The 14,212-nt window shown below is 45.7% G+C and overlaps 1 protein-coding gene across 1 annotated transcript; it reads right to left on the bottom strand.

Annotated features, from left to right (window-relative positions):
• Window positions 1-8,282: 8,282 nt before the first annotated feature.
• On the bottom strand, window positions 8,283-9,347 carry CX3CR1 (chemokine (C-X3-C motif) receptor 1). Its single transcript, XM_010018218.1, has one exon. The coding sequence runs from the start codon at window positions 9,345-9,347 to the stop codon at window positions 8,283-8,285; it is 1,065 nt and encodes a 354-aa protein (XP_010016520.1).
• Between the last annotated feature and the right edge of the window lie 4,865 nt (window positions 9,348-14,212).

Raw genomic sequence — 14,212 nt, 5'->3', positions numbered from 1 at the left:
AAAAGGGAATTTAATAAAAGCAAAAAGCAGAACAAGCCAAACAATGAAAACTTTGCTTCTCACCGAAAGATGAGTTCAGCCACTCCCACCTTTACAGAAAGTCTTATCGTTGACTTGCCATTTTACAGGATGCCCAAGAGTTTTGCACAAGGAAGATTTAGAGAGATATGTTTATCTAAGCCACGAGCTAGGCTGTGAGATATCCACCACTGATATGCCAATGCACCAGCCGCTGCCTCTGACACCAGTAATGCCATGGACAGATGATCCAGAAGTGTTTATTAGAGAAGTCTTCATCCAGAAGATCCTACCTTGGGAGAGAGGCTGATGACGGTAACTAAAGGTAGCAGCTTTTGCAAAAAATTAGTATTGGATCAGCCAAAGTCACATCTGGCCAAACAATTCCATCCTCTCCGTCAGGCAGCCAACCCCTTCTGGTGTGGTCAGGCCTTGTTCAGTTCTTCTTCTGCAATCCAAGTGAATTGAAATGGCAGTTTGCACATCTGTAGTTCCCCTCCTTGCTCATTAGGAAGGTGTTTGTGCCACCTATTCCTTGTGCAGTTGCTTTCCTGGTAATTTAAAATTTATTCCAAATTCCCTGTGCATGACTAAAACTGCAGGAATCTGACAGAACTCAAACTAGTTCTAGAGACAACCACTGTCTACGCTGTTGTCCCAGGTAATTCACTCATCATTTACCTCAATCTTTTTGAACCTATGAATTCCCTTTGGCCCAGACAGCCTTTTGCACTGACAAGCAAAAGATTTAAGCCCAAAACATCTTTTGCTTACTCAACACTCAGTTCCCTACATCTGTTTTTCTTTTGGTGGTCCAGTCCTGTGCATCCTGCTGCTTGCATCCACTGCCCATTCTGTGAATGGTATCAGCCATTGTTTCCTCAGCATGATTTGCTTGCTTTCATGTGCTTGCAAAGCTGCTATATTTAGAACTCTTCATGAAGAAGGAGCTGAAACTTCAAACCTCAAACACAACTTGAACAGTCATTTTGTATGCTGAGTTTTACTTGAAGTAAAAATCACTGATGGAAGAACCATGAGTTGGATTCTTCTTAAATGTGAAAAGGTACGGTGAGGAGCTTGCTTTGTCTTTTTCAGTGATCTATGGAATGTTCCCAGGCTGTTTCTACAAGCAGATGACAAATTTGAGCTGTTTCCACTCTGAGAAGTTGTTGGTACCTGAGATAGAATTTTTCTTCTTTGAATTTCCCAGACATCACCTAAAGATCACTGATGTCCCTGTCACAGGCTGGGCTCTCCGAAGAAAGAAAAAAGACAAGGCAGCACTGAACAGCAGAGGTCTCCTCACACCAGTTTGATGCTCAATGAGATGTTTAGGTACAAAGGAACGGTGGCATCCTGGTGTGTAAAAGCTTTGATTTCTGGTTGCTTTGTGGTATTGCCCCCAAGTCTCAAACCTGTAGTTGTTGGTAGTATTAAAAAGCTTATTGAATGACTGGCCTTATCCTGAACATCCACACAACAAGTATCTCCACAGTCTTTCCTGCCACGTTCCTCACGTGGCAGCTGTAACATATAGGAAGCTAGTTAGAAAAAACAAAGTGTTTGCAGAGGATCAAGGCTGAGAAAGAACCAGTCCTTGCTCTTGTCAATTACTAATCTTCTTTCTATGCTTGCTGAGACTCAGCAATTAATTAATTCAATTAATTAATTTAATGTAGTTAATTTAACACCCACAGGCTCTCATTTGCTCAAGGATAAGCAAATTAAAAAGACTTGAAGAAATGGATGTTTCTTCCAGCAGTAGAATGTAGGGACTAATCCTCTTCTTACTTCTCATAACTACATTTTCTGTCCTCTGCTTGTTCGCCAGTGACTCCAGTTGCCTCCTTTACCACTAATGACTTTGAAGTCTGATAGAGTTTAATAATGCCACCCTCTGGTGGGAATGCAAGGAAAGCATTGACACTAAAGATGGACAGAAGAAATGATGGAGTGAGCTTAGGACAGAGGGTGCTGCATGAGCAAGGGTGAATAGAAGGATAGTGAGAAGGGAACCTGGAAATGCTTGGTTCCAGGTGCAGTTAGCCTTGTGTAGAAGGGTGTATGCCACTGCCTACAGTTGCCTTACCTGAATCTGGCTGGATCCGTAACCTCTGGCCTGTGTATTCCATGTTGTCTTTATGGTAGCTTGTATTCTGACCATCCCTTGCACTGTAGTCTCCTGGAACCTGAGCTATGAGGAGGATCTGGAGAGCAGGAGCCAGCAACAGGACTAAGAAGAAGGAACTGAACAAGACACCAAGTGATGGTGAGCCTTAGTGGTTCAAATGAGGGCTCCCTTAGAAAAATCATCTGACAGCAGTATGAGGATCCCTGTTTCCTAAGATAGCACCCCAAGGGGGAGAGGGGCTACAGTAAAGCAAAGACATGCTGAAGAGGGGCTCTAAAGCACTCAGGGGTTAAGACCTGGTCAAATTTGAGTCAGCTCTAATATTGCCAGTTATAAAACAGACAAACCCAGCTTTAAGCCTCCTCAGACATCTTCCTTCCAAAATGTGGTGGTGAAGGTCCTTCTTCTGTACCAGGAGTCTAGCGACATGTCCCTAGGAAGAGCTGGAAAAGCAATTCCTATGTGTGCTATCCCAATTCCCCATCCCTGAACAGTTTTAGGCCACTAAGCACTATTGCTTGAGGCCCTTCCAGTGGGAGATGCTCCCCGCTGCCGTGTGCTCCTGCTATGGCCAAGTTGGAGCCCATGTTACTCAGTTGCCTGAGGCAAAGGGGATGGCAAAAGGCTGCAGGCAGAGGTGGTGCAACAACTTGCTCTAGGTGCCTCTTGGACATACCATTTCTTTCTAGTGTGCTCCTACTTCGTTGGAGCCCAGGAAAATAAGAGAAGCTGCAGCTCAAGGTTTCAAGCAGTTCTATGTGGGGAACTGTGCTGGTGAAGTGCATAGAACTTGCACATGGAAGCAGCAGCACGTCTGGCACTAGAGGGAACTGTCTTGTCAGCAGATGTATGGAGCCATCTACCGTTCTGCTTCCTCAGCATCCTCTAACGTGCCCTGCAAATCCATTGCAAGCCGTGCTGCTGTTTCTTCGTGTCACTGTGCTGCTGGGTTTGATTTTAATATAGCAAATGTAGTATTTATGGGCTAAATGCAAATTTCTTGTGGGAGAAATGCAGCTTCTTTCAATGGCCTGCATTATCCCAGCCTCCTGACCTACTTGTAGCTGGACTGTTTGGCTGCAGCTGAATATGGAGCAGTGACAAATGCATTTAACTTATCAGAGACCTAAAATCTGAGTGGGGTGGCAAATGGACAGTTCTGGTTACAGCTGCTGACAGCAAGTGGGTAATATCATCTACAGAGTGAAAAAGCAGTGCCAGAGTCCTTGCTTGTATTCTCTGTCCCATCACTAACCTCTGCCTTCAGTGATTCAAGGTTAAAGTGCTGCTTCCGGCTGACTGAAGGATCACATTTGAAAGCTGAGTAAAAGCAAACTGTCCTTCACAAGCAAACCCTTTTCCCCATTTCCCATGGGAGCTATTTTACGCTATGTCTTTATGGAAAGGAGTGACAAATACAATACATTAACTACTGACATTCATGCCTTGAATATTAGTGTAACAAACAAAATTATACAGGAGCAGTTGGTAGCTATTTTTTCTGCATTGAAAACAATGTGTTAACACTGACACTGCAAAAACCCAGGTCTTGAGGTTTGGGGGGGTGTATGTTGAAAACCAAGCTCTTGCAGTAGTTACTAAGTAAATTAGGAAGTTCTTATGAAGAGTGGCAGCGGAATTATTACCAGCTTCACCAGAAGGGCTGTATGTATGTGACAAGTGTCCTTTAGCATTCCTAAATTGTTCCCAAGTTTAGCTGTGATAACTGGGTTTGAATCTCAGAATGACATCTCTGCAAGTCGCAGGTTTTCATTAGAGCTCTGTGTCTCTTATGGAGTTAAGAGACTAAAGTGCAAACAGTAAATCTTTTGCAGGACTGGGTAAGTCCTTAATGCAGAAAATAGTTCATTCACTGCTAAAATGTGGCCATTTATACATGGTCTATAAATGGCCTTTGGCAAAGCACCACAACATGCTTTGGCAATAGCTACAGAGGAAAAATGTTACCAGCCAGGAGCTGCAAAGGCAATGGCAGGGGAAGACAGTGCAACTGCTGGAATTCAAGTGTGGGAAGAAGAAAGCTGGTAACTGAGGTTTTCTTTGGGAAACTCCATTTTGGTTTTTACCAATAGCAGGACTTGGACTGGACCTTGCATGGGTGGAACTTGTCCCCTCACTGGCATCAGAGCATCCTGCTAGGACAATGGTTTTGTATTACCTATGAGATATCAGTGAAGGACCTCCCAAAGGTAACAGAGACAAAATGGAAATGACAGAACTTAATCCATAACCAGTGTGTTTCTCTATTAAACAGAGCCTTGAAACTTCAGACTGCTTTGGACCAGGACTTCAGATCCACTCCCAGCAAATTCTTAATCCAAAGGAAATGTGTAGGGAGGGACTCCTTCTGATGCCAATGTTGCAAACAATGGCTTTTACCACTGAGTGATTTCCCAGGTGAGTGTGATGCTCTTACTGGTGCCTTGCTAAGGTTTTTGTACAAAGTAAAACCCCAAAAGGTCAATGAAAAGAATTCAGAGCAGCCGTGTACAGTTTAGAAACAAAGAAACATAAATCCTATGATTTTGGAACTGTGATGTGCTATTTGAGCGGGAGTGATTCACAGTGGCACCTAAAAAAGATACTTGATGTCCATGTATCTCACTGCAAGCAGTTTGGCAAAATACATCTTCTTCATTCTATCTATAAGTAGATCAGGAAGCAAAGTTGTGAATCTGCTGAGAAAACCTGGATTAAGGTTTTATCTGTTCCTCAAAATGTAACACTGCTGCTAAAAGATTTATGTTACATGTCAGTGTGATTCTCAAACAGGAAGAGTTGATCATGATGGCAAAATAAGATGCAAAGATAGCTCACCACCCCCTAAAACCTCAAAGCCCAATCCCTCCTCCCCCAGCCCCAGAGGTTTCCTGACCATTTTGCACAACCAAATGCTATTCAATGGAGAGATTATAAAAAGTGTGCTTCTGTGTGTGCATTTTCATGTGTAAACTGTGGCTCGCTAGGTTAGCAGGAGTCTAACTGTAATTTATGGCAGATGGAAAGGGGTTATCCCAGACTGAAAGACTGGTTTCCTTCCTCATATGTGCTGGGTAGGGACTGGATGGTCCTCAGGGATGTGTTGATCCAGTCTAAAGATATATGCAGCATTAGTGCTGTACATAGGAAAGTATATGTTGTAAACTAGAGGGGCAGTTAGAAAGCACCGGCTTCCTGCTGCAGAGGCTTTGAAAGAGAAGTAGTATCTTTAAGTAAAGGCTACAATTAACTGGAAGTCCAGTGGAGGGACTTAAAGAGACATCAGATCAGTGGGCTTTCAGTCAGGCTCGAATGGTGCAAGAACACCTTGAGGAGTGTAAGGTATAAAATAAGCAGAAACACAGGAAACCATACAGTATTAGCTGTCACACAGCACGGCAGAGGCATGGTGTGGGCAGGAGCTGTGGGGCTGGGGCTCCCCGTACGTCCTGGCATGGTGCAGTACAGTGAAGAGCAGCAAAGCCTTCAGCTGCAGCTCAACCCAGTCCTGGTAACAGCTGGTTACCGGTTGCCCTCAGAGCACTGGGTGTTTCCTGGAGGCTGAAGGGTTTTTAAGGGACAGTTACAACAAAACTGTTCCTTTTTTGCTGATGCAAACAGAAGGAAAATGGTTTGGTTTTCAGTGGGTTTTCTTTGATTTACCACTTCTGCTATGAGGAGGCGTCTGCATGAACGAGCTATTTGTTGCAGAACCCAATGCCTAGAAGCCACCCCGAAGCTTTTAATCTCATACAAATGCTCAAATATTGAGCACGTAAATAACACATTCTTCATAATAACTTGAAAATACGTGGCATAAGCACTGATGATCTTATGCTGACAATCATTGGGCTCACAGTAGCAAGTCTGCACAGCCAGAGGGAGGGGGATCTGGAAGTTATGTGTGCTGGGATGCGCTGTGCTGGTGATGGGCAGCATTCCTGAGAAACCACTGGGATAGGCAGGAAAATGCTGTCCTCCCTAGAGAGCTGTCAGAGAGGCTTCATTCTGGAGACAGCACATGGATCATATCTAAATGTGCCTTTTACTTCTCCCACTCAGTAACTCACTGTTGTCTGGAAAAGAAAAGGGAATTCAAATAAACCAAGTGAGATTGCATTGCTCAGCTTGGCAACCCACCCTTTCCAGGCTGAGTTCATACAGACACGACTTCTTGTTTAGTCTCAGAGCACCTTCCTCTTTCTTTCTGCACATCTTAGCATTTCTTTAAAAAAAACACTGCAAAAATACCATTTATTTACAGTCCCACTTGCCTGGGGGTGGGGACAGTGGGGATTGTCTGGTCTCGCTTGGGCAGGCTGAACATTGGAATGTAATCTAATTTCAAGTGACACTTAAAAGACATTTCATCTTAGACAGTAAGTCTGGAGTCTGGAAGTGCACTGGTAGTGTCTGTTTTAAAAGTTGAGCATATAGAATGTATTTACACCTCATAAAAGGTATTTTACGAAAAGGGGCTATGATCTTGTAGGGTGAGCTGGGTGTGCAGTAGCACAGGGTTGAAGATTTCAGATTTGTGTAGGTATTGTAGATCTAAGGCAGAAGCTCTTCCCTGTGAGGGTGCTGAGGCGCTGGCACAGGGTGCCCAGGAAGTTGTGAATGCTCCATCCTTGGCAGTGTTCAAGGCCAGCTTGGACAGAGTCTTGGGTAACAAGGTTTAGTGTGAGGTGCTGGAATGAGATGATTTTAAGGTCCTTTCCAACCCTAACTACTCTGTGATTCTACAATTCTTTTGAATATGGAAAATGTCTCCATGGAGAGGCTCTCCTCCACATTTCTTAGAAACAAGTGGTACAAAAAAGGGCCCACTGCTCCCACTGGTAGTGTAGAACAACTCCTTTGTGCTAGTTGGAAACTGGGGGGGTTCTGCAGGCTTGACATACTCCCAGTTCCATCAGTGTATAGAAAAAGGGTCCCACTGGCATGGACTCATTTTGGGAGATTGGTCCTTGATTTTTCCTTGTAAGGTGATCTCAGGTTCGCAGATGGCAGTGGTCCATTCCCTTACCTCCAGCCCACAGCGCCAGCAGAAACCTCCTTTGTTCTTGCAGCAGATGGTGGCAGGAGCTTCACAGGGAGGCTCCTGGGGAAGGTCTCTCACTTGTCTGATTGCAAGAGTAGAACAGATGTTTGGAGGATGTGGAGTGCACATGGTAAATGTGTCCTCTGGGACACGTTAAATCTGGGTACAGCTGCAGGTTTCCCTGGGGAAATCAGCTATGGGAGGGGAGACCACAAAGGTTGTGGTAAACAGCATGGTTATTTTGTCCCCAAAGCCATTGTCTATGATGGTACAGACATAGTTGGTGTTTACAGTGTGTGGCAAGCAGAGCATGGGCAGGGAGCATGTACTTACCACCCTGTCCAAGCAATTCACAGCCTAATCGTGATGTATTTGGACCAAGCACAATGATTCCCAAACCCACACCTTTTCCTGGATTAGCTCCAGGTCAGGACCCAAATCCTTAAGGATGGTCTTTGCTCTGGTTATTGCATGCTATAAACACCGAGTGCATTTCTGGCAGTAAATGTGTATTCAGAAATAACTCTGGGGTGTTTTAACAGTAGGATTTTATTAGGTATGAAAGCACAGGTAAAACATTTATTGCAATCAATACCCCAAAATCACTTCTATATGGATATATAGCATCAAAAATATACCCCGCAAGTATCAAAAACATTGTCCTTGATAGCAGTCAGCTACCGTTCATTAAAGAGATCTCTAGTCCCTTAAAAAATGAGTTGAGGTCTATGTACATTTGTACCACATGTTCATACACTGGCACATATGCAAGTTTCAGTGATGAAATTACTCAATAGCTTCCCTCTCCTTAAATTCTTCTCCAACTCCCATGTCAGGCCCAGAGTGCTGCTTTTGCTTCTACTTTTCCCGTTCTCTCTCTTGATTCAATTCCATGTTCAGCCTTGACATATTGTACTGCTTTTGTTTTCAAAATCTTCACTGCTTTAGAACATCTAATGCTTAACAAGAGGCATGTCAGTGATTCAGTGCAGCCATTGAGTCTCTTCGTATGGGTAATGGCAACTCTCAGAGGTGGCTGGCCCTGCAGAAGACATATTTACACACATTTCTTCTACACGGAGCCTTTCAGACAAAGACAGAGCCATCCTGGTCGCTGGTGTTGAGGGTTATGTTGCTGTTCATGACACTTTCTGCATAGCTGGCTGAAGGGGTGACCTGATAGTGGCTGCAGGGCCCACAGAAGCACAGGAATGGGCAGTACTTTAAGCAGACACGATGAAGGTATTTCCTGAATTTTTCCCCAGCAAAGGCATAGATAAAAGGATTGAGACAACAGTGGCTGAACGCGATGGTTTCAGTCAGGTGCATTGCGTAGTCCAGTGATTTAATTTGGTTGCAACTTGTGAACAGCTCATAGTGCTTTAAGGTCTCTAGAAAAATCAGGACATTGTAGGGGGACCAAAACAGGAAAAAAACCACCACCACAACCAAGACCAGCTTTACAGCTCGTGCTTTTTTCTGGTTTTTGCAGGACAGCAGGGTTTTGATGATCCCACAGTAGCAGTAGCAAATGATACAGACTGGGATGAAAAACCCGATGGTGTTCAGCTCCACATTGCATAACACCGGCCAGATGTTCTCCAGCTCCTGGGGTAAGACAGAAGTGCAGTCGTTTTCTACCAGCTGTGAGAACACAAAATGTGGCACTGAAACTAGAACAGCTATTGCCCATACTCCACAGGTTATAAGAAAGCCATGCTTTACTGTTCTGGATTGCAGAGAATATGTCGCCCGGACAATGGCCAAGTACCTGTCAATACTGATAACGGTGATAAAGAATATGCCCCCAAAGAAACCGATGTAATACAGCGAGGAAACAGCTGTGCATGGAACAGCCCCGAGGGTCCATCCACGCACCGTGTTGGAGGCCCAGAAGGGGAGGGAGATCACGAAGAGAAGGTCCGAGATAGTCAAGTTCAGGAGGTAGATGTCAGTGATGCTTTTCTTGCTGCCTTCTTTCACAATGGCAAAAACCACCATTAGGTTCCCTGTGAGGCCGAGAGCAAACACTGCAATATAAAATATTGGCAGGAATATTTTCCCAAACTCTTGGATGTCAGTCTTATTGCAGGAAAAAGCATGTTCATCATAATAGTATTCAGGTGTTGTTCCTGTGGATGCTTCCGTCATGCTGAATCTTCTGGCTAAAGGAAACATGAAAAGGGAAAACGGAATAATGTCAGAGAGGGAGATCCAGGGTGATGACAGCACAGCCAAACCAGCCTGTTAAAGCTGGGTCTAGAAGGAAAGGTCATAGATAACAAAACTAACTGATAACTACTCCTCGTTCACAGTGTCACTGTCTTCTTACAGGAACCCCCACTGGCTCTAAAGAAGAGACTTAGTTCAGTGACCATAAACTGCCTCTGACCAGATGTTTACACGTCCTGTTAGTGGGAGATGTAGTCAATAGGGCCAACGAAGAGCAGTGTCAGGGCAAACACACTTGAATACAAGGCAGGCTGCTTTCCAGACTCTGCTGACAGCATTGATGAAGCTCCTTTTGATTATAAGGGCAGCATGAGCACGTTACTCAGTGGTAGATGCCGATGGCGTATAACTACTCCCACTATTAACACTTAGAGTGAAGTGAATGGAATCCCAGCATGTCCACTTTTCACTAATAGCAATAGTTTTTATAGCCTCTGTTTAAAATAAGCCTTGTGAGACTAAGGATGAAATAGAGATGTGAGGTGTGAGGCAGTCCTTGCCCAAGAAGTTTCATATGATGTAGTGGTAGCAACAACAAACTCTCCCATGGGTGGCTACTGTGACCATTGACATTTTCTCCTAAGTCCTCATTGCCGGAGCACCATTTGTGGTGTGGAGCATGAATTTCTGGCCTCTTACTTTGCAATCATTTCTCAAAGAGGGTTTTTTTGTGCTAGTTGGAAATGCAGGCTCTCCATTTGAAGATACCTCCTTATTCTGAAAGTTCAAAGCCTCACTGTTCCCCAAACATTGAAATAAGAAGTGCCCACAGTCATTAGAAAACAATCTCTGTGGTTTTGCACAGGAAAAGTGGGCTACAAGAAGGGCTGTCTAAGCGCTGGTAGTTTCAGAGCATGGGCACGGCATGGGAAGGCAGTTTGCAGCAAGCAGGCACACCCATGGGCTCAGCACCTCTTGCAGTACCTGCCCATTAGAACTGGGAGCTGAGTGTGCATGCAGAGCCTTGCTTGCAGCCCAGTTTAATTCTCCAGCTTCTGGAGACGTGGTATCTGACCAGCAGAATTAGATGGGATGAATAGGAAATGTGTAGGTGCTGGGGCAGAAGTGACAGCAATGGAAAACAAGATAATGTGAGATTAGAAGTGCCTACAGAGATACGTGTCAGGTTCCTAATCTCTTTACCCTGCTGAGGGATACAGAAATGAGCAGGAAAGATTGCCTATAATCCCAGTAGCCATCGTGTTCTGCCTTCCCATCCTGATCATACAATCATAGAATCATAGAATCAACTGGTTTGGAAAAGACCTTTAAGCTCCTCCAGTCCAACCATTGCCCAGCACTGCCAAGGCCACCACTGACCCATGTCACTGAGGCCTCGTCTACACGGGGTGTGAACACTTGCAGGGACGGTGACTCCAGCACTGCCCTGGGCAGCCTGTTCCAATGCCTGAGCACCCTCTGGGGAAGGAATTGTTCCTCAGGTCCATCTAAACCTCCCCTGGTGCAGCTTGAGGCTGTTTCCTCTTGTAAGGAGATGTTTTCTTTCTCCTTTTATGAGATGAAATGTGTGCAGAAGGTGCCTTTAAAATGGAAAGATGTGTCAGGGTACACCAAGTCTCTCGTGCAGAATATGAGTCACTACAGCAGCCTGCCCAGCTCTGCCACTGAGCTGTGACTGCACCACAGCCTCCATCTTCCTCTGTGGGCTCATGTGCTCCACAGCTGGTTCTTCACTGATGATTGGGGCTGGTGCACCCATTGTATGAGAAGATGCTGAGAACTGGGTTTGATCAGCCTCACAAGAGACATCTCAAAGGGGAATCTAGTGAGAAGGTGTAAATGTGAAGCAGGCAACTTCCCTCAGAGGAGTAAGAGGCAATGACCATGGGAAATTGTTACACACTATATGGAAAATCATTTTCACTGTGAAGGTGGTTGAACACCACAACAGGGCTTCATGGAGGTTGTGGGCTCTCCATCCCTGGAGGTACTTGGAATTCAGCTGGCCCTGTTCTGAGCATGGGTTTCAACAAGAGACCTACCGAAGTTCCATCCTAACTTCATGACTCTGAAACAAAGCCAGAAGAGGCCACAATGTCTCTGCAAAGTGCCCCAGCTTCTTCTCTGCTCTGTATGCTCCTGTTTCAATGTGTGTATGATGAGCAGGAGTCCCATCATGCACAAAGGTAACAACTGTCTGATGCCTGCTTGTATCTCATTAGCATCCAGAGAGGGCTGCTCAGTGGTGCTGAGACTTGCCGAGACTGTGTGCTGGGTGAAATCCCTGATCTGGAGAGGAAGGGCAAATAACTGTACTTGTCTTTCCGATGCTGGCTCCCTTAATTCACGTCTAGAAAGGCAGCTTGTTCCTCTGGAGAGTTTCCATACGTGTCCACACAAACCACTGCGCTCTCTTGAGCACAGGGAGGCCTTCACACTTGTAAGGAAATGCAGCTCCCACCACGGGGTAGCCCTCAGGTCTGGCATCCTCCTGCACAGGCTGCACCCGCTGACATTGCCTGCAGAGAAAGCTGGGTGCGGGAATGGCCACCTTCTTCACAGGAGACCATTTACGTGGAGGTGCAGGATGAACTTCTGGTCTTACTGAAGTAAAGAGGAACATCACTTGGGCTCCAATCTTTCCTGAAGTACCTTTTCAGTCAGGTAATCTCCTCTAGCTCACTGATGGGGATTATTTATTTCTACAATAACAAAGTATTTCCTTTACCCCTGGATGGGTGGTTGCAAAGCCCATGTTACCTACACCAGCAGGAAGGGTGAGATGCTGCATAGCATGTCCAGGGGCAAGCAAGAACTACACTCACATAAATGACACTGGCATCCAAAATTGTTGGCATAAAACTGTCACAGTCTGAGGTATGAAGTGACCTGAAGAACATAGAGGACACTGAAGAAGGCTGCAGGGCTATGGGTCCCTCCACCAGATGTTTTCCCTTGCTGAGCATAGGAAATAATAGATTCACTTCTGCTTCTTATGGAATTGCTGAACCACTTTGCTCTCTCTCTCTCTCCAGACTTCCCCAGCAGTTTTACACCCTACTCCCCACAAACACTTCTGCCCTTCATCATGTTTATAGCTATCTCAAAGACAATAGCCTGCAGGACCAAACCGCCTGTTTCTCAACCCAGCTATTCCAACCAACCATGTGCACTGTAAGTAATACATAGGGAAGTGAAATTAGGAGAGAGCCACAAACTCCTCTAAGCAACAGAAGGTGCATTTCAGCCTTCAAACAGCACTGGCATCAGTCTGGGTGACACAAGAGCCAAATCCTTTATGCATCTGAGCTTTCCAGTTACCATCCCATGCGCTTCAGCCAAGTGCCACGTTACAAGGTGTGCTGCCAAGAAGAGAGGTCCACCAGGGCTTCACCTCTGCGTGCTGTCACCCAGTGAGAAGTTAACAAACAATAACCAAACCAGAGGGTCACGCTTCAGACTTGCACAATGTGCTGATAAAAGTATTTAAGGCTCAGGAGGATTTTCACACCTTACTCAGCACTTCTCGGGGAGGGTGAGTTGTGCACTTCTCTCACGCGGGCGAAGCTGCACAGCAATGATTCGCTGGCCCAGGGAAGCTGAAGGCTTTGTGGGCACATCTGCCTTTCTCACCCTTGGATCTGAGCTGACACCACCCTGCCCAAATATAAATGTGCTGCTTTTGTGCATTTGTGACTACACCCATCTGCTTCTAGCCAGCCGGTGGGTCTTGGCCACTCCACAGAGGTGTCCTTGGGTACATCCAAATGACATGTTTTAGCTGCTGGTGGCACTTCTAACACACAAAAGAAAGAGGTTTAACAGAATCAACCAGAACTGGGTGGAAACCAACAGGAGTGATGTGAGTCTTCATAGCACTCTGGCTGAAACTCTTCATCAGCCTGGCACCAAGCAGCTACCACACAATCACCAGACTGCTGCAGACATCTCTAACCACCATTTGGATGATACCCAAAACTAAACTTAGACTTACAGCAATACAATAACCAGAGATGGGCCCAGTTTCTAGTGCTACACCCAACTGGTTCCTGTAATTCACTTAGCTCACCGTTCAGAGCTGGGCGGCTCCGTTCTTACAGGACAGTCTCTGGAGCTGTTTGGGATCCTGTTAGATAGCCAGGGTCAAAAGCAGACCAGCAGATACAGTTACTTTAAATTTATATCTCAATCTTTTATTCAGTCCTGAAGTGGGGAGATATTCTCCCTGTTCTGCCTCTACAGGTGCTGGAAGCAGCTGACATAAGAAGGACATGGAGCTGTTGGAGCAAGTCCAGAGGAGGCCACGAGGATGACCAGGGGCTGGAGCACCTCTCGTATGAAGACAGGCTGAGAAAGTTGGGGCTGTTCATCCTGGAGAAGAGAAGCTGCGTGGAGACCTCAGAGCAGCTTCCAGTGTCTGAAGGGGGCTACAAGGATGCTGGAGAGGGACTCTTCATCAGGGACTGCAGCAACAGGACAAGGGGTGATGGGTTCAAACTGAAACAGTGGAAGTTCAGATTGGATCTAAGTTCTTCCCTGTGAGGGTGCTGAGGCGCTGGCACAGGGTGTCCAGAGAAGCTGTGGCTGCCCCATCCCTGGCAGTGTTCAAGGCTAGGTTGGACAGAGCCTTGGGTGACATGGTCTAGTGTGAGGTGTCCCTGCCCATGGCACGGGATTGGAACTGGATGATCTTAAGGTCCTTTCCAACCCAAACCAGTCTGGGATTCTATGATTCTATGACATAATTCTGACCTTTGAAAGCGGGGAGCAAGGTGAAGCAGCTAACCTTCAACCTGGTCAAAATGAAATCCGAACAGCAAAGA

The sequence above is a fragment of the Nestor notabilis genome, unplaced genomic scaffold (assembly GCF_000696875.1).
Source record: "Nestor notabilis isolate BGI_N333 unplaced genomic scaffold, ASM69687v1 scaffold12757, whole genome shotgun sequence".
Classification (NCBI taxonomy): domain Eukaryota; kingdom Metazoa; phylum Chordata; class Aves; order Psittaciformes; family Psittacidae; genus Nestor; species Nestor notabilis.
The sequence above is the reverse complement of the archived record's forward strand: the minus strand, read 5'-3'. Positions and strand labels throughout refer to the sequence as shown.

Bases quoted from the DNA above. Each gene is read 5' to 3' on its own strand.
- CX3CR1 (XM_010018218.1), bottom strand. From the start codon at position 9,347: ATGACGGAAGCATCCACAGGAACAACACCTGAATACTATTATGATGAA.